The following is a 23,385-nucleotide window of genomic DNA, read 5'->3' as shown; positions in this document are numbered from 1 at the left end:
TTTCACCAACATATTTGGAACAATGTTTGCAATAGGAAACTGTTCATGATAGGGAAAGGAATGGGAATTTTGTCCCTGAAAATCAAATGGAAAAAAAAAAATCCCCAGACAACAAAACAGTCACTTATTCCTGATAATTCATAAATTAATGTGTGTACAAAAGTAATTCTTAGCTATCCTTAGTCTCGTGCTAAGCATGGTCCTTGCACAGCGTGTGGGCTTCATTCTGACATGAACACAGTGCCAGCAGTCCCTTCCCCCAGTGGACTTGCTCTGGAATGTCACTCAGTCTCCTGGCACTGTATCCATTACCTCTTGGAATGGAAAGGGGTGTTACACACGTAAAACCTGCCTGTGCTGCTGCAGAGGGGATGTGATGAGCTGCAGTCTCAGACAGCACACAGTCCTCAGGACTGGGAAACTCCACCCCTGCTGGACCCCACACTACCCACAGGTGAGCAAACTGCAGCTCTGCATTGCCTCTGCTGCTAAGAAAAGGGAAGTGTTTATTTTGAATCACAAATGAGTTCTTTACTCTGTTCACGCACTGTGTATATCTCCAGATGAACAGTGAGAGTCTGGCATCTGCTTGAAACTGAGCCTTCTGTGAAGTGCAATCTGCAGTTGATAGGAATTGCTTTACATTATGGAAAAAACCTGCCCACATTGCCAATTTATACGATTGAGATGTGAGTAGCTGTCAGGCAGATTTGACAGCCTTTGCTTTGACATATGTTATGCATTACCTTATTAATAATCACAGTAAGTTAGCGTATTGCTATTGTGTGAAACCACTCTAATCTTCATAGCCCCAAAACACTGGTGGCTCTTGCTTTGTCAAGAGGAACAACCAGAAAATATACTGGCTTTTCTTGTACCGAGGAATGTAGAGCTGTTCTATAGACTCGTCTTAATTCTGAGTTGACAATACACCACAAACAAGACGCTGAAGAAATATTTTTTATGAGTTCTTCACCTTTGTATTATTTAGTACTGGGGTACCTGCCAGCATGTTCACATTCACATCCCAGGCACAAAAGGAACCTTATTTTTGTCCTAGTAGCCTTATTGCCCAGGAGACATAACCTTACCAGTACAGCCGTGTTTAATGTCACTCAAGTCCCTGGGAGTTTATAACTCAGGACTGCCTTTAGGGAGACACAGAACCCACATGTATGAGTGCTATAAAGAGCTACAAGTTGAAATTCAGATGATGAAGTCTATTAATGAGGCAGCATGAGTTAAGGCGAAATGGGGTACAGAAAGGCAGTGAACTGGCTAGCAGTTAGTCTTATTTATGACTATTCACTGGTGTTTATTTTAATGATGTAGTATGCAGTTATATGTATATGTTTAAATCTGCTTCAGTCTTTCAACTGCATATCTCAAGCACTTAACAAATGTGAACTGGCTGAGGTTTACAATACCTTTGGGAGGGCACAGGGAAACACTAACCTGCTGCTGTCAGGGATGAAATAGCAGGGGGTTTCCAGCACACAGAAGCCATAAATAACCCCAGGGTTAAGTTCCCTTTCTGAGCCCTGCTGAGCCTCGATGTATCTGTCCTCTACTTGTTTGCAGAGAAGCTGAGACTGTGAACAGGCTGTTGTTGTGTTGGGGGTGCTGATGTAATTTTTAGGTAGCTGACCTCACTGCTAAACAAAGCCAGGACAGGGAGAACAGTTTTAAACCCATCCATCTGAAGGCATTGCATTGGATCTGATCTGGCCAGGGGATGTACAAGCAGTGACTTTCTGCAGTGCAGTGAAGTCTCAAGGATGCCAGGCTGAAGCATCCTTCCTATGAATCTTAGCAACTTAACGCTTTCCTAAGATGGCACTTATCCTGACAATCTTGTGTGTGGCTGCAGATAGAGGCAAGAGCTTGGTGGCAGGTTTTACATCCTTCAACCAGGAATGCACCTTTGTGTTAAGCAATAAACTCGAGGGCAGACCTATCTTTTCCTAAGAACATGAAGGAAGGCACTGCAAAGACCTCCGTAGGGAGATTGGGATGGTGGGAGCCACCAAGGACAGGGAAGACCTGCACCCAGCGGCACTCAGCCCAGTGGAGCGCTGGGTGTTCCCACAGCTCCAGCTTCCCTGGAGCTGAGTGTGCCTGGCCAGCCGTTCACACCCTTGCTGTAGGAGGTTTGATGCTCAGAAAGGAGGAATAATCTGAGCAGGAGAAGGATCACAGCACCATCTGCTGGGACTGCTCGCCAGTCCCACGGCAGCAGGGAACTGGTAAATTTCCATAGCAAATACAGGAAAATTTCACCTTTTCCTTAAGTGTTGGAGAGCCTCAAGGGAGCTGAACATTCTCCCAAAGAAAGCTTTGCCCAAGAATAAATTTTAAAAAAATTAAAATTATGCATTAACTGAATTTGTAGGATTTTTTTTTTTTTTTTTGTGCTTGTCTATCTTGGGTGAGGGTGTGCCATGCTTGTGCTTGAACAGCAACTTTGCATTGCCCGTAGCGCTGTTTTCGTATTTCCACTGATGCTACACAGGGTGTTTTGCTAAAGTATTTCCCTCTCTCAGCACTCTGAGCGTGGCTGCACCCTTAGCATTGCTCCTGCACAGCACAGCCAGGGACATGATACTCCTCCTCTATTTGTGAGGCCACATCTGGGATGCTGTGCCCAGTTCTGGGCTCCTCAGTATGAGGAAGACATGGAGCTACTGGAGAAGGTTCAGTGGAGGGCCACAAAGATGATTTGGGGTCTGGAACATCTCTCTAATTAGGAGAGACTAGGGGAGCAGGGCTTGTTTAGTCTAGACAGAGGGGATCTCATTAATCCATGTAAACATCTCAAAGGCAGGTGCCAAGAGGATGGTGCCAGAATCTTTTCAGTGGTGCTCAGCAACAAGATGAGGAACAATGCCCATAAACTAAAACACGTGGAGTTTCACCTCAACATGAGGAAGAACTTTACATTGAGGGTGGCAGAGCACTGAAAAAGCTGCCCAGGGAGGGTGTGAAGTCTCTCTGGAGCCATTCAAACCCCACCTGGATGTGTTCCTGTGTCCCCTGCTCTGGGTCACCCTGCCTTGGCAGGGGGCTTGGGCTGGGTTATCTCCAGAGGTCCCTTCCAACCCTAATTATTCTGTAACTCTTCCTGGCCATGGCCACCAGCACAGTCCCCAGGACCTGAGCTGAGTGCAGCGGTGCCACGCTGGATGGCGTCTGAGCCGCTCCCGGCTGTGCGATTCCCACCCGGGCGGCCCTGTCCCGGGGCTGCCCCGCTCCGTCCCGTCCACCGCTCCGCTCTCCGGGTTTCCCCGAAGCCGCCCGCGCCGCGCCCGCTCCGAAGCTCCGCGCTCCGGGTTTCCGCTGCGGCCCGCGCCGGCCCCGCCCCGCGGCTCCGGTTTCAGGCGCTGCTACAGGGACCCCCAAGATGGAAACGCAGGGGCTGCCGGCCGCGGAGGCGGCCCGGGCCCGGCCCGCCGCGCAACATGGCGGCCCCGCCGCGCGGCCGCCGCCCGCCTGGGACCCGCCGCCCGCCGCCGCCACCCCCTCCCCCGCCGGCTGCACCATCGCGCCGGGCCTCTACGTGAGCTTCCCGGTGCTGCTGGTGGAGGAGAAGCCGGAGCCCGGCGCCAGCCCGGCGCCCAGCGCGCCGCCGGCGGGGCCCGCGCCCGACAGCGATGGGCTTCTGCTCGTCTTCAACGTGGTGCGCGGGGCGGCCGAGCCCGGCGCGGGCGGCGGCGAAGCGGGGCGAGCCCAGCCGGGCCCGCCGCCCGCCGAGCCACCAGAGGAGGCCCCCGGCTCGGCCCCGCCGCCGCCTCCTCCCCGGCCGCCAGCACCGCTGCCCCCCGCGGGCGGCGATGGCGGCGGGGCGGAGGACGGCGCCTTCTCGGGGACCATCACTATCAACAACCAGAGCCTGCTGGTGCGCATCGAGAACGGCGTCCTGACGGTGGGGCCCGGCGCCGAGCAGCCCGCGGGCACCGCGGCCCCCGCCGCCGGCGCCAGCCCCGCCGAGCCGCCAGGCGGGCCGCGCCCGCGCTCGCCGCCGGCCTTCCCCTGCCCGGAGCCGCGTTGCGGAGAGGCCTTTCCCCGCAAGCAGCAGCTGCGGCTGCACCGGCTCTCGGCGCACGGCGGCGGCGAGGACGGGCGGGGCGCGGCGGCGCGGCCCTTCGGCTGCCCCGTGCCGGGCTGCGCCTGGTCCTTCGCCACGGCCTACAAGCTGCGGCGGCACCTGCACTCGCACGACAAGCTGCGGCCGTTCGCCTGCGCGGCGCCGGGCTGCGCCAAGCGCTTCACCACCGTGTACAACCTGCGGGCGCACAGCCGCGCCCACGAGCAGGAGGCGGCGCACAAGTGCGAGGCGTGCGGGCAGCGCTTCCCCAGCGCCGCCCGCCTCGCCGCCCACCGCCGCCGCAGCCACCTGGAGCCCGAGCGGCCCTACCGCTGCGACTTCCCCGGTAAGCCGCCTCGGCTCCCTTCCCTCCCCTTCCAGAAATTGGGATCCCTGCCCTGAGGCCGTGCGGCACTCGGCTCGCTTCTTCTCCCCGCCGCCTCTCCTTCCCCTCCGTGGTACCCCAGAGTGTCAAGGAAGGTCCTCCTCTAAGCCACCTCAGTTATCAAGAGGAAAAGTTTGGGAGCTGGAGGATGCTGTGCCTTTCCTCCTGCGACTTGGTGCTGATGCAGTGAAACACCGCAAGACACGGCGCCAGCTTTCAGTGTGGGTGTGCCTTAACCCAGGCTGTATTTGATTGCCTACCTTGGCAAAACAATTTTAATTCCTAGAAATAATGTTTAGGATTTCACTGTTCCTTTTTTTTCCCCCATTTTCCCTGATGTAATATCCTGAAAAATTATCATGAAAGCGCCTCACTAAAAGCTGGGAGGGAGAAAAGAGTGCAGTTTTCCTGATTCGGTTTTGTTAAGCGGATGTGCTGTTTCCCTTTTCTCCCCAGGCTGTGAGAGAACGTTTATCACAGTGAGTGCATTATTCTCCCACAATCGAGCCCACTTCAGAGAGCAAGAGCAGTTCACCTGCTCATTCCCTGGCTGTAACAAGCAGTATGATAAGGCCTGCCGGCTGAAAATCCACATGAGGAGTCACACAGGTATTCACAGGGATGACTTGTACCTGGGGAAGTACATGGAACATAGTATGTAGAAAGTGGACTTCAGTGTGCTGGAAAAACTGAAAGTCAGGAAGGATGGCATGAGTTATTTGGAGTCAGTGAAAGCATTTGATTCTTGGCTTTCTGGGGATAGAACTCCATTGAATCAAGTTGTCATATGCAAAGTAGTTAAGGACATGCAAAGCTTTGGCTTTTGTCACTCTGCACTCTGTCCAGAAAAAAACTACCCCAGCTCTATTCCCAAGTTCACAGATGTTCAAAACATTGCATAAATTCTAATCATGAACAAACAAACAGCTGAAAGCTCAGAACATGTGGAATGTATGTGCCAAGGTTTGGAACAGCAAGAAGATAAATTTCAGCTCTGGCAAGCACTCCTGACTCATAAGGACCACTGCAAAGCTGAAATACAGCTTTGTCATGCCACTGGTGTGTCCTCTACTGTCCTCTCTTCTTGTGGTTTTACAGTTTTGAGGTTTTTTAAAGTGTCACTTAAAGTTCATAGGTGTGATGGAAACCAATTTCACATACCTCACAGTCTTGTAATCAAGACACAGTGACAGATGATGAAAACAGGAAAAAACAGTTCAGCTGTGTTTCTCTTTTGAGTAATGCTATTACTGGTTATTGAAGCACCTTCAAGGTATGAGGTGGACTGATGAATACCTGTGCTCTCTGATGCAATAGCCTGGAGTTAAAGAAAGTCCAGATTGTATGAGGAGGAAGGGATTTGATAGTACTCTGCAGCGCATTGCAGGAGAGGCTGTTGAGTTGTCTTGTCTTAAATTAATTCAACTTTAGCAGGTTTTCATATTTTCTAGTAGCAGTACGTGTTTTTATATGAAATTATTAATGTAACATTTTTTTATTCAAGGTGAAAGACCTTTTATCTGCGACTTTGAAGGCTGTGGCTGGTCTTTTACCAGCATGTCCAAGCTTCTGAGGCATAAAAGGTAAAGGAAGCTTTTTCTGATTATACTGTCCTAAGCCACTGGCTGTTTGTTTGTCTTTGGTTCTCTTCCAGTAGCTAAGCAGTAGTGGATTTAATCATGCCAATGACAATTTCCTTCCCTGGTAGGAAACACGAAGATGACAGGAGATTCATGTGCCCAGTAGAAGGCTGTGGGAAGTCCTTCACAAGAGCAGAACACTTGAAAGGCCACAGTATAACTCACCTTGGTACAAAACCGTTTGAGTGTCCAGTAGAAGGTATTGCTCCACTCTTGTATGTGTTTCCTGGTAACTGGTGTGTATTTCTTCTAAAGGTTATGTGTGCTTGGTACAAAACTGGAACAACTTAGAGTGAGTCTTCTGACAGGGTTTGAAGAGGTAAAACTAAATGGAAGACATTGTAACTGAACAAGTGATCATTCCCAGAGTTAGGAATGACAGAGCAAACTGTTGCATAATGTACCTTGACCACCCTCACCACTTCAGTGGGACTCCAGGAGCAAAGATTTTTGGATCTGATGTGGAATATTCTGCTTTTTAAAGTAAAACAGCTCTACTTGATAGTTGTTTCTCTTTTTGATGGTGTTTCCAGCAGTTGTCATGAAGAATTTCAGATGGCATAGTGTGAAAAGGTTGTGCTTTACACTGAATGACTTAAGAGTTTCATGTTGTCAGAAATGGGTTGTTGAGCTGTCCCTACCCTTTGACAGGTTTACTTTCCTGTGGTTCCTCTTGAGTGTATGCACAGGTGCTGCAAAATAGCAAGTAGAGAATACTCTGATTTCTTAAGACATTAAATATGAACATTAAATTGAAACTTCATTAAATTTGAAGCTTCAAAGCCTTATATATCTTCTTGCAGGCTGTTGTGCAAAATTTTCAGCACGAAGTAGTCTGTATATTCACTCCAAAAAACATCTTCAGGATGTGGACTCGTTAAAGACTCGGTGCCCTGTTTCCAGCTGTAATAAATTGTTCACTTCCAAACAGAGTATGAAGACACACATGGTCAAGCAGCATAACTTCAGCCCAGGTAAAGTGTTTGTCTCTGGCTATCAGAGGCTGAAGTGGAAAAATTAAATGTTTATTAAGGAAAATTAATAATGTGTAATTACTGATGTTGAAATCTGAGTCCCATTTATATGAATGACAGAATCTTCTCTGAGACTGAAGTTGGTTTCACCCTCCTCTAAAATTTTCAGTGGGATCTCTGAGTATCGAAAACTGATACTTGAGCTTGACCTCTGAAATTGTGAGAAATTGCAGCAGTTTTCAATGAAGTAGAGCTTGTCTTTTTCTGTGCCATTGGTAGAATATGAGGAAGGACTAAAAGGATTTCTCTTTTCACTTCTTTCACTCCTCTACAACCTGTACTTAGCCTGTACTGCCTTAGTGTTATTTTGTGGCAAGTGCTTTTCTAACTGGCACTTCTTAGTAAAGGAATGAACTTATTTGAGTAGGCTTTCCTTAAATCTGCTTTCAGAGAAGTTGGGAAGTGTTTTAGTAGGCTGAGAATATAGGATTTTATAGAGTTTTAAGCTTTCTTTTCTGTTGTCTGTGAAAGCTCTGTCTTATAACCAAACCCTTCTCTTTCAGATCTCCTAACTCAGCTGGAAGCAACCAGCTCCCTCACCCCCAGCAGTGAACTCACTAGTCCGGGGCAGAGTGATCTCAGCAACATTGACCTGGTATCCCTGTTCTCCAATGTGTCCAGTAACAATTCTGGAATTACAACGGACATGGCGCTGGTGAACTCTGGAATCGTCACAATCGATGTTGCTTCGGTGGGCTCGACGCTGGGAGGGAACCTGCCTGTCAGTAACAATTCCCTGAGCCAGGCAGTTGATCCCTTGATCCTGGTGGCGAGCAGTGACCTGCCCCAGAGCCTGGACAGTTCTCTCCTGCTGGGAACCAGTGCAACAGTTCTACAGCAAAGCACTTTAAATTTGGATGATGTACAGACTGTCAATGCCGAAGCCTTGGGTTCGCTGGCATCTCTGTCAGTGAGGAATTCCAGTCAGGATGTGCATGGGTTGACATCCAGCAATAATTTAACAGTAGACACAGCCACTTTGACTCCTTCCAGCAGCCTCGGCAGCACCAACGTGCCTGAGTTACTGACACCAATTAAAGCTGAACAGAATTTGCTTCCCTGCTCAGATGTGGTTGGTCAGCAGGAGGGCAGCAAAGTAGTGACACAGTTTGTGTTCTCCAACCCTCCAGGGAGTTACAGTGCACAGAAGGAAATGGATCTTGGCGCAGTGACTGGCAGCTCGTTTTTGGTATGGAGTAACTGTGTTCACTTTACCCCTAGATGTGACAGCCTGACTTTGGGGATATCCCTGGCTGCTCACACCTGATAGGGAGACCTTTCAGATTTTGCAGATCATGCATTTTGGCTCTCTTTTGATGAAAGATGTAGAACGATGTGTTGAGTAGTGTGTTTTCACAAGTAGATTCAGTGTGGTGACAAGTTCTCCTAAGAAATACTGGAATTCTGGTGGGGACCGTTCAGGAAGAGCCTTTCAAAATAAGCAGCCATCCGCCTGAAATGGACTTCGCAGGAATACAAGTTACATCTTGTTCATTTCATTCCAGGGAAAGATTTGAGCTGTAACAGTAACTGCAGCATTTTCACTTCAGTCCTCGTTCCTGTTTTAAGTACTGTTCCCTTTCTGCTTCATTGTGTTACTGCAGTCTTAATTTTTTGTTTACATTACAAAGTAAATGTTTACGCTCTTAAAATGTGAACACTTATAAAGGTGGAGCTAACTTCTTTTTGTGTTGAACACCAGATATTGAATACATACAGGGAATTTATTGAAACTCTAATCAGAAGATCAGGGAAAACTAGAATTCAGTGTTGGCAGCATAGAAGATAACTGCATCCGAGAATTCATTAGTCTGTGTTCATTGTCTTGTTTTGTTCTTAATTCCAAAAACCTTGCATCTCTGGGCTTTTTTTTTTTTTAACTAGGAGAGCAGTGGGTCTGCAAGAACAGACTACAGAGCCATTCAGCTGGCCAAGAAAAAGAAACAAAAAGGGAATGGCAGCAGCACAGGTGAGAAGCCATTAATTTTGTTAAATTTACTAAATAAAAATATTTAGTATTTTTGGCAGTGCCGTGGGAGCAGGTTTCTGAGTAACATTCTTAAATGTCCCGTTCTGTTTATTGCTAGTTAAAATAATTATGCATGTGGTGTACCGTCTGTTACTCAGGATAATCACATTCTGTGAAATATCAGATTCACAGGAAGTTTACAAAGAAAGCTGTGCCCCATGATTCATGACAAGACACTAGCTGTCCATCTCTTCATCTGCTTCTTAATTTCTTATTTAAACAAAAAAAAATTAATGTCACTTTGCTTTCTGTTGTTTATGCTTTTGGTCTTACTTAGGGGGCTCTTTTACTCAGTGCAGACAATGGAAATATCAGCTGGATTTTGCTTCTGTGTTTCACTTAGTAACAGTGTTAAGGAATTTATTTTTTGATTATCTAGATATACTCAAACCTCTCTCTTATACTTTAGCCTTGTAGAGAGTGCTTGTGCAGGGTGAAGTTTAGGTCATGATTCCAGGTGTGTCCTCTTAGTTTGACTCAAAGCCATTTGATGTGAATAATAACCATTCTTTTGCCAGATCAAACGTGGTCCATGCCTCACTGGGCTTCTATGAGCTCTGGGGTGGAATATCATATGTTTATGATATATCAATATAATTTGTATAGAGTGAGTTTAGTGCGGCCTTGCTGACTCTTAGACCTTCCTCCTCTGAAAATCAAGGCAATAATTTTTGAGGTGGGTTAAGAGACTAGCTCTGATTTGAGAACTGTTGTGTTTGTGTATTTGTAAAATGCATACCTGCATAAATTCTGTCTGGTTCAGCGAATCATCATACGGAAGGATAAGTGCTTTATGAAACTAGTCCTAAGGGGCCTTGTATTATCAAACACGGGCATGTATCATCAAACGTGTTGTTTGGACATTAGTTTAAAAAAGTTGATTGCACTTTCCATGTCTCCTAAGACAACCTCAGAAAATTCCTGCTTCTGTTCCTGCTCAAGACTCCCAGTAGTCCACTTTTCACCATCTGTTTTTCTCAATGCTACACTCTCAAAGAGGTCTAGAGAGTCTTGAATTTCTGATTGGTTTAACTAGATTGAGTGAATACTGTGGAGGGAAGTTCGGTGTTTAAAAAGAGGTTATCCAAGCCCTTCATTTATTATAGATTTTTTTAAAAATCCAAACAAAAACCTGAACAGCTGACAGGATCGTATTCTTACTTTTGTTTTGATTAGGGTTTTGGTTTTCAGCTTGTGATACAGCAGCTGGTTCATCCTGCTTTAAACTGAAAATAGCTTAAGGTTGTGATAGTTGTAGTTGTGTAGCCTGTTCTACCTAGTAGTCCTTGAAATCTTTCTGTAAATAATGACCTTCACTATGCTTTTTTTACAGCTTAGAGAAATGATGTGCATGACTTCTCAGGAAATTAGTTGCAAAATTAAAAATAGAAAATGCGGTCCTGCTTCCTAATTCCTTTCCATAGCACCACAAATACGCTGATATTTCTGTGCTACCACAGGGGAGAGCCCTAAGCTTAGCAGTTTGTGATTTTTTAATGGTGTTGAAGTAAAAATGTGCTCAGTCAGCAGCTGGAATTCTCCAGCTGAATGCTCCCTGGCCTTTTAGCAGCTGTCAGATGGTGCTTAATTATGTTGCACCGTTGTGGGCATTTGCTGTGTAGTATAAACAGCTGCAATATAAACAGCTGCAAAAAGTTGAAAAATACTAGCTGAAAACTGGCAAATTCTTTCTGGACATTTAAATACTAAAATTGCTTTCTTTTAGGGGCATCTGGCTCTGGTCATAGGAAAAACAAGGGTGGTAAAGTAAGCCCTACCAACTTTTCATCATCTATTCCTGGCAGTCGACTGGGTGGTAACATAGTTCTGCCAAATGGAGGGCTGACAATAAGGGACTCTGCCACTGGAGCCCAGTATGTGCAAATTCAGCTTCTTCAGGTAAGAGCTGAGGAGAAAAAAACATGCTCAACTTCTCTGTTTCCAGACCCATATTTATGGAAGAATTTGAATACTTCTGAACTCAGGTACTACTGCCCCTGGATGGGGTCTTGAGCTCTGCAGTATTCTTATATTATTCCACCTTTTATTTACAAAGTAAATGAGATGGACATGAAAACATTCCTGCAGAAAGAAGTTTCTGCCTAAACTGTTATTTCTCTAATCTCTTGAAATAAAGCTTAAGATTTAAAAAAACCCAAACAACCGAATAATTGGGTGGGGACTGATTAGTGGACCGTGGCAGGTAATACATTTTTTGCCCAGTCTATCTATGTAGTATTCAGAGAGAGGGTAAGTTCCTTCTCATTTATTCCTAGCAACTCTGATATGGAGAGACCTAATGGCAGAGTTCTCCATGGATCTGTTTTTTTGATGGATGTTACACATTTGTAACTTTCATGTTAATATCAGCTTCATGAAAACATGATGAAACTTGTTGCATGTTTCTGAGTGTTAGATTTGTTGAAAGATGAACCATTCCTTCCTGTTCAGATCTTGCCAGTGTTCCAAGTTGATGAGGACAAGATAGTAGGTTGTAATACTGAGCTAGGCTCAGATTTAAGTTGTAGTTAGCTTTCCACAGCTTTGTGGATCTAGGCCTTACTAGTACAGTGCAGTGGCTTTATCAGATATTTTAAGATTGTGAGGCTGAGTGAAATTTGCCATATTGTGCTGAGATACTTGGGGGTTGTGTAATTTCATCATGTTTCTGCATTCACAGGATGATTCCCCAGGAGAGGGAGATCTGCCCTTTCAGCTGAGCTCTCAGTCTTCCTCATCACATTCTCAGCTTACAGTGGATTTACCTGTTTACATACTTCAGGTACAGCGTGTCAAAGTAAAGACAGTTTACTGTGAGCACTCTCTTGTTCTGCCTGATGAAAATACCTTGTTTTCCATTGGGAGTTGAATTTCACTCACAAGGAGTAGTGAGCAGAGAGCTGCACTGTATGACTTATCTTGTGTGTGTTACCAACCTTTGATACATCAGAGGTGGTTGGTTTTTTTCCTCTGTTACTGAGTAACGAATAACTAAATGTTACTCATTTTTTCTGAAATGCCCCATCCTTGTTTTCCTGATCCCATCCTGTACATACTATGTGGGTCAAGAAAGAGGATCAGAATTGGAATGTTGCAGGCTACAGGAAGGGTGGGAAGCAGGAAGTAATATCTTGAGCCTAGATTTCAGAGTGGTGCTCTTATGGGAGTGTCAGTTATGTTAAAAAGCCTGCTTGGGGACCTTGTCTTTGATAAACTCTGCAATGCACCTATTCCTGCCACGTGTGCTTCTCCTGGATAGAAAATAAAGGAGGGGCAACTTCCTTAGAACCTAGAAATGCAGGAGGAGTGGGATTGTTTGCCATAGTAGAGAGTTAGTAGAAGAAAAACTGATTTTAGGTATTTTTCCATTAGTAATATTCATCTGAAGTGTTCCATAAAAAATCTGTGGCAACACTGTTTGGGTGGATCCTGAAGTGGGAAATCTATGGGTTTCCTGTGAGCCATTCCAAGCATTTCTCTGGTGTTAGATCAATGTCAAGATAACTTGCTGATAAGCATTGAAAGCATCTAGAGGTGAAAGTACTTCATGCTGTCTGTTTGCTTTAACAGGAACCACACAGTTCCACTGAAGATGACGCAGGTTCTGATAACTCTCAGTTCACTGGAAGCACAATAAATTTACAGGATCTGGAATAATGATTATTAAGAACAGTTACTTGAAAACAAATTGGGCAATCATGACAAAGTGAGATAATTGTGTGGGTCTTTTTCCAAGGAAAATACAAAAAGTATTTTCCGAGAACCGAAGTATGGTTGCACTCTTTGTGATTTGCTAAAGGCAGTTGCAGCTGAAAGATTTTCTTTAAAAATGTAAATCCCACTTGATGTGCCTGTGTAAGATAACCTGTCTGCCTGGTGGCTGGGGAGGCTGAGGCAGACTGTTGTACAGTGTTGTTTCAGGGAGAAGTACTTTGTTACACTTCAAACTGAGGTAATATTTACTGTTTTCACAGGAAAGCAAGTATTCTACAGCTAACAAGTGCAAATTTATAATCCTGCCTATGACAGTTAAGATTTTCCTTACATTGGTTTCCCCTTGGAGCCAGGGGCATCAAGGAATTAAGAGCTAAAAATTGCAAGTGTTTTCCACACACAAAAAAAGGGATTATTTTGGCCCCTGTGTTTTGGCAGAAAACTGGAATAAAATGTCACATATAATGAAATTAATGTTCGATGCCATGAAAATGAGATGCTCTAAAATCTTTGTTTTAGAAAGCTAGATTCTAAATGTTAACTTAGCTGTGAATCAGTTTGTAGCTCATGTTGAGTTTCTCCCTTTCCTTGCTTCTGCATCCCAAATACTTTGCTGAATTCTTCCAGCAAAACTTGAAAAAGAAAACTGCAATAGAACTGTACTCACTGTTAAGTGATTAGCTAAGAGTCCAACAGCATCTGAGAGAGGTTTGTTTTATCTTTGTGTTCCCTTTTTTGGGAGGAATGTTGACCATCATGTAAATTTAAGCACCTTGATTTTTATCTCATCTATAAACCGCTGCCAAGTTACCTGTGAGCTGGCCACTACCTTTTTATTTGGGGTTGTTTGGTGTTTTTGTTTTGTTAATTGAACACTGTTAACACATGTTCTTTGTAGCTATCCCAGAGCGTCACATGCACGTGGAGCTTCCGTCTGGTTTACAAAATATGCAGTTGTCAGAGTATTTTGTGAGGGGGAAAGTTGTTGCCCAGGAAGATTTGCCCCTGAAAAACTGCAGTTTCTCTTGGGGGTGGGGGGAGAGGTTGTATGTACTCTACTTACCTGGATTGCTGACACCTAAATAAGTATAGGGTTGTATAGGGGAAAAAACCACCTTTGGTTATGTTTTAAGGTAGTAATTTAAATGTTTTTTATGGTGATGTCCTGAATGCCTGTAAAAGTATGTATAGGAGTTTGATAAAAGGCTGTTTGTACTTTTTTTTATTCTCAGTGAGGTGTGTGTATGCACGTATGTGTATTTTCTTTTTTTTTTTTTTTTACAAGATATGTAAGATATGTCACGGAGGAGAACGTTGTGATCTTTCTAATCTTGCACATATTTATTTATTTTACAGTTATACTGATGTTAAATTCACATGAGGTCGTTCAGAAATGCTTTTACTTCCTGTGCCTTTTGAACTATGTATGTGTCCATATAAATGCTTTTTTTGAGTGGAGACTTGGGGAGGAAAAAAGCATACAGGTTACAATGAACTTCAGCTCCTGATTTGTAGGCAGTATTATATCTCTGGTTGAACCAGCTTTATTTTTCTATCTAGCCTAACTGAGCATTGAGGTCTCTCTGCTCCTCTCACTCTGAGTTTACAGCTTATGTCCAGGGAAAGTCTGAACCCTCTCAGGCTGGATTTCCAGTTGGTAGACGAGAGCTACCTGATGGCTGTGACTGCAGCTTGGAGTCCACTCCTGAGAGGTGGAAAGATTGGGGACAAATTCTGCTGAAGGGTCTTGCTCTAGTGGTCACCATGCTCTCCCTGGAAGCTGAGACACCTCGAGCTCCCAATACCTGCATTATTCTCTTCTCAAGGACCATACCAGTTTGTAATCTATTAAAATGGCCAAGGAACACTCCATCTTTTTATGGGACTTGCAACCAAATCTTTCTACTTCTGAAAATGTACCTCACTCAGCTTTGTAAGTGAATGTAAAGTGCTAACCTCTTGAGGGCAGAAAATTGGATCACTTGGCTTAGGCTCCATTGCTGGCAATGGATACCTGAAGAACTGCTGGTGCAAAAGGGTTAATAAAGCTTTTTTTTATGGTCAGTTTGTCACTGGGTATTGTTCTTTGCATGGATGCATCTGACACAAAGCTAATTGCTGGCAGCTTGATTTCTGCAGAGAGCCTGTGTTTTTCCTTCGTCTTCTCCACTGTAGTGGGGTGAAGTCTATAATGACTTTGGATTAGAGCATAGCCCTCAGTTTTTACAGTCCTTCAAAACACCTGCGATTGTCATAAATGTCTGTGAGGTGCCTGGCTTAGTTGTGCCTTAACAAGGATTGTTACCTAGGAATGTGATAGATCTCGCTGCTCAGGTTTGTAGGGATAGTGCTACTGGCATCAAAAACTGCATGAGAAAAGCATTGGTGCTTAGCAGGAGCTTGGGAAGCAAAATGAGAGAATTTTTATTTATTTTCTTAGGCAAAATATCAAAGGAGGGGAAAAAGGGTTGCAAACTTTCTCTGGAATCTTAGGGTAGGGGAAGGAAATTTCATGGGACAGTAAAGTTCAACTGAGCAAAGACTGACAAAATGTAGATCTACAAAAGACTTCCAGAACAGCAACAACCTTATGAGCTGTGGTTAAGGCTGTGCCATCAAGAGAAATAACATAATTGTTCTTCCTTCTCCTTATCTATTTCCTTGGCTGTTCTTTCTTCTTCCTGGCAGGTGCATTGGAATGCAAGGCCATTGTCTCGAAGTTCTGCAGAGGAGGACAGGGTGCTGCATCAGTGCTTGGTAGGGTGTCTGACCAGGCAGCTAAAGCTGCCCTGTGCTGCCAGGCTGGGGGGGGCTGTGGCCCTTGCCCTGATCTCTAGGCAGACTGCAGAGTGTCTGCTGAGTGTGCTTTCTGTATTGGAAAGCGAATGTGAAGCACCTGAAGGCTGTTTGTGTGCTCCTGCTTCAGCTTCTACAACTCACTGTTGTACCTACTCATTAGTACTGTGTCAGGAAGAGGAGGGGGAGTTGGAGAGCCAAAGAAATACCAGAGGGAGGCTACAGAACCCTCTATTTTATTTTCTCTTGGCTAAAGGGGCAGGGACTCATGGGCTCTGCTCTCACCTGTGCTGTCCCTGCTTTGGTGTGTGACAGAACTGGTGTGTCCTCAGGGCCGTGTTGAGCTGGGGAAGGTGTAGCAGGAGCCATGGCAGAAGCTCGGCACTGAGCCTCCCAAGGGGCCAGAGCGCAGTGTGGCAGGATGTGGAACTTGTCAGAAAAGGTGTGGTTTGATGGTATGGCTGAGCTGATCTAGGGCCTTGCTGCCATTATCAGGAATGTCCTGCTGCTGCCCACTTCCTCATTTGCCATTTATGTGCTTTGTTTAATACAGCCAAGTTAATGAGTTGAAATGAGCTTGCTGAGAATTGGTAAGTAGTGAAGGGGGCCATGTGGTCAAGAGAAGGATGATGGAGGACACTGAGCTGGAATAATGTGCAGTGACTGACTTCCCAGCAGTGGCTTAAGTTAACATCACTCTTGTAAATTGGGCTACACCTGGCTACAGGTGCCATCCCCACACAGCTGCGGAGGCCCCTTAATAACACTTTTCCCTTAAACACTTGATATTCAGTGTACCCCCAGCTTCTCCAAAGAGAGCTGTTAAAGTGAGGTGTTTCTACAGACCACTGCACTTACCTTTTTTCCTTCAGGTAGCTGTGATCTTTCCATGTCCCTTTTTAATCCTTCATCCTGCTGCTGCTTCAGTTGTCTCTGCTTTTCCTCTCTGAGCCTTTTGAAGAGAGGGAATAAAGGATGGGTTAAATGCGCCATGCAGCTACACCAGATGTGCTTTTGACACACAGCATCAACATCTAACATTACATCTTACATCACACCTTACATCTAACCACTGGAACACAGGGGTTTGGGTACAACTGCTGCTGGAGTTGGTTGCTGTGAAGGGGTAAGAGGGAAGCACTGCCTGCAGCTGGTCCTACTCTTTCTGGAGTGATGGGTGGAGAAAGCATGTCAGGCTTTGCAGCAGATGTTGGACAGTTGATCTCTGTTAAAGACATGCTCTGCACCGCTTTCAGCAGGTGACATGCCCTGCAGTTGACCAGGATGCTCACCAGCTGTGGGGAGGGGTGATGCTTATTGTATCCCCAGTTCTCACCAGTGCAACCAGGTCTGTAACGCACCGGGGTGAGCAGGAGGGTGTTACACCCACGGGGCTACACTGGGCCCAGAGGGGCACAGTGCAGGCCAACACTGGTGCTCCTGTTCCCTATGGAAATGAAATGCTGGAACAGAAATGGGCTCAAGCTATGGAACACTGGTGCAGAGAAACTGCAGTCTTAATTGTGTGATCTTGAGGAAAATGTTTAATGCTCTTTGAAGGGTTTGTTGTGTTTTGGTTTTTGGGGGGTTTTTTGAGTTTTTTTTTTTTTTTTTGTGGGTTTTTCATTTGTTTGTTTTTGTTTGTTTTTGGTTTTGTTTTTTTTTTTTTTTTTTAATTGGTTTTGATTTTTATTTGGGGGGTAGAGTGTGTGGTATCTTTCCTGAATTATTCTCCTCCACCCCCAGCATAGAATAAATGTGTGTCTTGCTTATTTGCAATTTAAGAGTGCAAACTCATTCACAGAATATCAGGAAGAAGCACCATACCTTTTCTACTACACAGCTGAATAAAGATGCAGAGAAAGAGAATAAGAAGGGAAATGTCACTGTTCAGGCTTTAAATCCTCACTCTAATCTGTCTGATTCACTTGAGGATGGCCGGATACAGTCATCAGTTCAGTTATCTTTGTTATTTGTGAGGGGAAATCTTGTATAACTGGGCCTAAAGGAATGTGTCTCATCTTGGGACTTACACTGATTGTGTTAGTTGCTACTATTTAATCTAGTAATACAAGTTAAACTCAGTTTTGTTGAAGAAACATTTCAAAGCTGGAGTTGTTGACAAATGCCCTTATGTACATATTAAAGTCTGACAAAATATCAGGGGAAGGCAGACTGTGTTAACTTGAGGTTTAATTTTCTATTTATTTAGTTTAATTTTGTTACTGTAAATTCTTTTCTTAAATTGACGATTCTCATTATAGAATCTGTTATTGTTTGTGGGTTTAGTGTTTTTTTTTTACTCTTCTAGATTTTTCTAATGTAGCTTGCAGGTCTTTTCTAATGTAGCTGTGGGCTACTGCTCACTGACAAGGAGATGCAAGTTCTATGAATGTAGAACCCTTACAGAAGTAAAATGGGATGGATTGCTCACATGGGATTTCAGATTGCTGCTAGAATTTTTTGGGTTGATTTGGCTCTTTCAGCTGTCAACACTTTAAAAATAGAGACATTTTCCAGAAGAGGGTCTTGCCTTACCTTGCCCTCTGTTCCTTTCTTATGGCTTTCACAGCCTTTTCTATCTTTGCTGCTGGGATTCTCTCCACGCTGTCCAGCAAGTCATTGAGCTTTTTTTCTATTACCTTTAACATCTCTACTGTTGGCAGGTTTGTCTCATTGTCTCCAGTGCACTGCAAATAGACTTCCAGCACCTTCTTTTTCAGGCTTGTCAGAATTTTGTCCTAGATGTGACAGGAGATATGGTGAGTGGCACATCTGGATTCTGCCAAATACAACCATCATATCCCTCCAAAACCGAAGGAAATCCATAAAGGAAACACTTTAATCCCCTCAACAAGACTCAATTGCTTGTTTCCTGGTTGGCTAACGGCACTGGCAGGGACAGACGGCTGTATTGAGCCTTTCTCCTGTTGGTCTCATCTTCCCGGTTTGGCTGTGACCTGGACAGGTGGCAGCTGCCCAGTTGTCTCTGCAACAACATCACCTCACAGCAGCTGCATGGAGCAGACACGTTTGCCCCAGTTTGCTGCCTCAGCAGTGCCCCAAACTTGCCTTGCTGTAGCTCCATTGCTGGGAAACAGGGCTGCTCCCTCCCCAGTGCAACCCCTGTCTGCTCTGCTCCCGGGATGCATGTGGCTGGTGGAGAGGAACCACTTGTACACACGTGAACCCCCCTTGCCTGGATCCCAGCGTGTACCTGGTCATCAGCTTCGTGTTCTCCAGAGGAAAAGAGCTGAACTTTGAGCTTCAGATCGGCTACTTTCTCTTCTTCCTTGGCGACAGTGGCTCGGAGGGTGTTTGCCTGCTGTTTCAGCGCTGCCAGCTCCTTCTCCCTAGAGGAGAGAGAGAGAGGAGGTATTTGGAAAGCGCACCTCTGGAACACAGGCTCTGCTCTCCGCAGCCTGGGTTGTTCCCTCCTGCTGTCGGCAGATGGAGATAACACTTCAGCCTTTCCTGGGAACTTGCACCCACAGCCCGAGAGCACAAGGAACTTCGGGTTTTTTCTGGAAAAGCAGTTACTGTGCTGGTGTGGGGGAGGCAAAAGTAGCATAGCTAAACATTCAAGGCTTTTTAGTAAGTCAGTGGAGGATCCAAATTACCCTTAAAACTTCCACAAGGAGATAAACTGCATTTTAAATGAGAATATATATGTCTAGCTGCCACTGAAATTGTAGATAACAATGACACTTGGGTTCCCTGCAGTCTTCCTCTAGGAAGTCAGCACTGAGTCAGCATAGGTGCTGCTCTGGATCGCTCCAGGAATTGCCTTGTTTCTTCCTTTGGTCTTCATGAGAATTACACAATACTTAGTGTACACCAGGATGCTTAATGCATCAGTTCCCTAGCCTGTGCCTTTAGGACTAAGGAATTAGTCCCAAGCTCAAGTCTTATCTCCTACAGTAAGCATAGATGGAGCTCACAAGGAAGACCCTGCTGTGTGAACAGCATTACCGTGCTCTGCGATGGGGAGGTGTCTGTGGGGGCAGAGGGGTCACTTATGTCTGAAAGGTGGAGCACAGCAACACCTTCCCATCACTTGCAGGGTCACACTTACATGCTTTCATGTGTGGTGATGAAAGTGTGTCGGACCTTGTTCCAGCTCTCCTCAGTATCCTGGGAGTTCTGGATGAAGGCTATGTTCTCATCCTGCATCTCCATGAAAGTGGTCAGCAATTGTTCGGGATCGGTAAAATAGAGCTCAGGCTCCTGGAGTGGAAAACACGTGTGATGAGTTTTTTCCCTTCTCTAGCTTCCATTCCACTGAACTACACAGAGGTTGGGCTGCACCAGCCCTGGCTGTTCAAACGCTCTTCCATCTGGAGAGGTCCATGTTTGTCCATGTACAAACATGCCCCACCTTCCTGCCATGTGTGTAGCTTTGCCACCGAAACAAATTGTACTTTGGGGGCTAAAAAGTATTGCAAATATCTGTGAGTGGGAAAGCTTCAATTTCACCTGTAAGCCAGTAACTGCACTAATTTAAAAATCTTTCATTATATGATGTCATATCTCACAGGAGGATGGCAAGTTTAGAGATGATGGTAGGTTTTTGGAAAATGAAGGACGAAAGTTTAACTAAGGTATTTATAATATGTGTTGCCAAATCATGAATATTTATGAATGTTTAAACACACATTTATAATTTGTAACTACAGTAACTCCTCAATACCGTGACTAATGTTTAGAAGGTGAGGGAAATTAGTAACATTGGTAAATGATACAGGACAAACAAAATGCAAATATTTCAAAGTAAGACTTCTGACCTCGTCTTCATCCGAGCTGATTTCACTTTCTGCATCCTCCAATGAACCTCTGAAAAAGCATTTTGTGTGTTAGGCCCTTAGAGAAATGACAGCTCAGAGGAGACCTCGTTAGTGACATCTGAACACTGTTATTGTTCACTGTCGCTGTTTACTCCTGAGCAGTCCTTTGCACGTTCCCACCTTTGCCTCTGTGCAGCTGTAGGATATTTAGGGGTCAGTAGGGTCTAGGGGTCACACAAACAGGCAGCACAGGAGCTACTTTTGTCCATGAGCAAGCTGCCTTTTGTGCTGCTCTGGGTTGTGCTGGCCAGTGCGGCTGGAACATGACACATGAACCTGAACTGAGGGTGTTGATCCAAATGCCTTTAAACTCACTGGGAGGCTCTGTTTAATGCGTCTTTATACAAGAGCTGGAAGAGGGGGAAGGGGTGCCTGGCTGCTGTTGGCAGCTCAGTCTGCTCATCACGTTCACTTATACCTGTCACCCTGTGCCATGAAGGATTAAAAGCCTCTGTTTGCATCATCTTAGTGCCAGCCCCACTTGGGGCAGGCTCTCAGCAGAGCCTTTGAGGACAGAGCTCACTCGAAGCAGGCATATAGGTACTGACTTGCACACCTGACAGCTTTCTGCTGGTACTTGAATCCAGTAAACCCCAGATCTTGGTATGCCCAGCAAAGGTGAGCAGTGGGATTCCCCTGTGCTGACTCCCAGTCAGCTGAGTGCTCTTTACAGTACTTAAGTTTGTTGTTTGCGTTGTCTGGTACTTACAGTTCTCTTGATAAAAGAGGCTTCAGGAAGTGTTTGAGCTGTGGTGTGACATCATGTGACCTGAAATCCAAACTTTCTGAGAACAGCAGGGAACTTGGCATATCGGTAAAACTGATGCTATGGGCAGTGCTTGTCCCGGCTGTCAGACCCTGGTCTGGAGACAAGAGGAGGCATCCACTTAGAGCCTGGGGCTCTCTCGCAGGGAGGAGCAGCAGCACTTTCCTGGCACTCACCCTGCTCGGTGGTGGGGGCAGGTGCAGCACTTCTTTCATTAACTCTGGATTCTGTTTTCCTATCCTTTTCTTTTTCGTGCCTTTTTCTGTGTTCCTCCTGCCACTCTTTTGGAGATAGCTGGTAGAGGATGTCCCTGTACATCTTGTACTCCTGCAGAGTGTCCTCCAATCTGGAGATATCACTGGGTTGAGAGAAGTGGACAAAGTTTGTTAGTGGGGAGGGAAGCTCCTGTTTGAGCAGATTGTTTCTCACTCTTGATACTGAGTTTCATCCAGAGAAGGGGAGAGGGGACACATGTTTTCATGGACATGGAAAGGCAAATGGGAACCTGCCCTCTGTGCTCTCTGTGGTTTCTCATGTGGAAACTGCCTGGTCATATCTCTGGCCAGACCTTTGCTATGGTACTGAGCTTGCTAATTTTTGAATTTTTATTTGAAAAGAGATGAGAAATTTTTCTAGCTCAACTCATAATGGTAATTATAGTTATTTCTTTTGTCTTTCCCTAGGTCCCCATTAAAATGCATTACTTAGTTTTGTTAGGCATTTAATTTTGGGTTTGGAATATTTATACTTTAAAATGTCGTTAGGAAACTAGATGAGTTGTTTTAGAAACAAAGCCAGCATCTGGAAAACAAAAGCCAAAACATTTTGACTCTTAAAATGGAACACTTTTAGAAATCTATCCCCTGTAAAGACTGGGAAGCTATAGCACTGTGGGAGCTGTTAAAGGTTAGGCAGGAGTAATGAGCAATCTTACCTTTGGATTTTCTTTATTTGGGTAGTAATACCCTGGATCTCTGTTACTTTCTTTGTCTTTGCTGAGGTTTCTCTTTTGGCCCTAGGAAAGGTTGCATAAACATAAGCCATTAAACAATGTAGTAGTGAGTAGTGAATTGAGGTGCCTATGGAACAGCGAAAAAGATGTGATATGAGCCCTGGAAATCTGTGTTATAGATGTATCCCAGGAGATGCTTGGCTCCTGCCTGAAGACCCTCTTTCTCTTGGCAAAGCATGGCATTCCAGTGTTCAGGCCTCCCTAATGTGGCTGCTGCTGAGCATCAGTTGCAGCTCTGCCCTTGTGATACCTGTAATGGGCCAAAGTGCTCAATTTGCTTCACTGAGGGGACTGTGAGGGGTTGGGTAGAGGCATCTCCCCCCAGTAAGGGTGTTGTGAGAAGAATGGAAGTGGTGTGGCCACCAGCAGGTTCCTTGCTGCCACCAGATCAAGGGCTTTTTGCAATGAGAGTATTCCCTGGCTGTTGTTCTCCTTCCTTTTATTGAATGTGTGGGAAGAAAGTGCCACGAGAACTGTAACTCTGGGAAACTCAGGGTGTTCAGCCAAAACCCTGCAGGGAGATCAAGCAGCAAATCTCCTGTGCCCAGAATGAAATAGGACACAGGTGGTTCCATCAACATTCCTTACATTCTCAGTGCTTCAACAGAGCTATTATGGTTCTCCTTCAGGAACTCATCAAACATGGCAGCTTCCTTCTCCATCCTTCTCTCAGCCTTTTCCAGTTTCTTTTCCTCGTTCTTTGCTATGTTCTCCATCCTTTCAATCTCCCCTCGCTTTACTGCAATGGTATACTGAAATGAACCCCAAAGGCAACACAGTTACATCAGCTGGTTGGTTTTAAAGCTACATTGGTTTAGCTTGGTACCTGGTTACCAAATACCTGGCAGCTGTGGGCAGAGAGGGTAAGGATTTCAAACCCAGGTGTGTGACTTAGTGCAAGCCAGGTACATGGAGGCCAGGAATTATTTCAGAAGGAACATAGCAGATAAGCAGTGAATCTAAAGACAGAATTCAGAAGTCCCAGTACTGCATTAACTCCTGGCTGACAAAGGTTGATTCAGTTGTGTTATAGCACAATAATAGAGGTGACTAATGGGGATATTCCAGCACAGTTACTCCA

The 23,385-nt window shown here is 45.2% G+C and overlaps 2 protein-coding genes across 2 annotated transcripts; one reads left to right on the top strand and one right to left on the bottom strand.

Moving 5' to 3' along the window:
* Positions 1–2: 2 nt before the first annotated feature.
* ZXDC (ZXD family zinc finger C) lies at positions 3–12,918 on the top strand. Its single transcript, XM_069027523.1, has 10 exons — positions 3–4,430; positions 4,926–5,078; positions 5,974–6,052; positions 6,178–6,308; positions 6,913–7,083; positions 7,647–8,332; positions 9,028–9,112; positions 10,899–11,071; positions 11,853–11,954; positions 12,743–12,918. The coding sequence occupies exons 1-10, from the start codon at positions 3,401–3,403 to the stop codon at positions 12,827–12,829; spliced, it is 2,697 nt and encodes an 898-aa protein (XP_068883624.1). The 5' UTR covers positions 3–3,400; the 3' UTR covers positions 12,830–12,918.
* Positions 12,919–14,954: 2,036 nt separating this feature from the next.
* CFAP100 (cilia and flagella associated protein 100) lies at positions 14,955–23,061 on the bottom strand. The gene is made up of 10 exons (XM_069027522.1): positions 22,893–23,061; positions 22,227–22,307; positions 21,469–21,650; positions 21,236–21,389; positions 20,467–20,515; positions 19,758–19,909; positions 18,900–19,035; positions 18,221–18,423; positions 16,541–16,634; positions 14,955–15,608 (listed from the first exon to the last, which is right to left on the bottom strand). The coding sequence occupies exons 1-10, from the start codon at positions 23,018–23,020 to the stop codon at positions 15,540–15,542; spliced, it is 1,248 nt and encodes a 415-aa protein (XP_068883623.1). The 5' UTR covers positions 23,021–23,061; the 3' UTR covers positions 14,955–15,539.
* Between the last annotated feature and the right edge of the window lie 324 nt (positions 23,062–23,385).

Source organism: Aphelocoma coerulescens, chromosome 12 (assembly GCF_041296385.1).
Source record: "Aphelocoma coerulescens isolate FSJ_1873_10779 chromosome 12, UR_Acoe_1.0, whole genome shotgun sequence".
Lineage (NCBI taxonomy): Eukaryota > Metazoa > Chordata > Aves > Passeriformes > Corvidae > Aphelocoma > Aphelocoma coerulescens.
The sequence above is the reverse complement of the archived record's forward strand: the minus strand, read 5'-3'. Positions and strand labels throughout refer to the sequence as shown.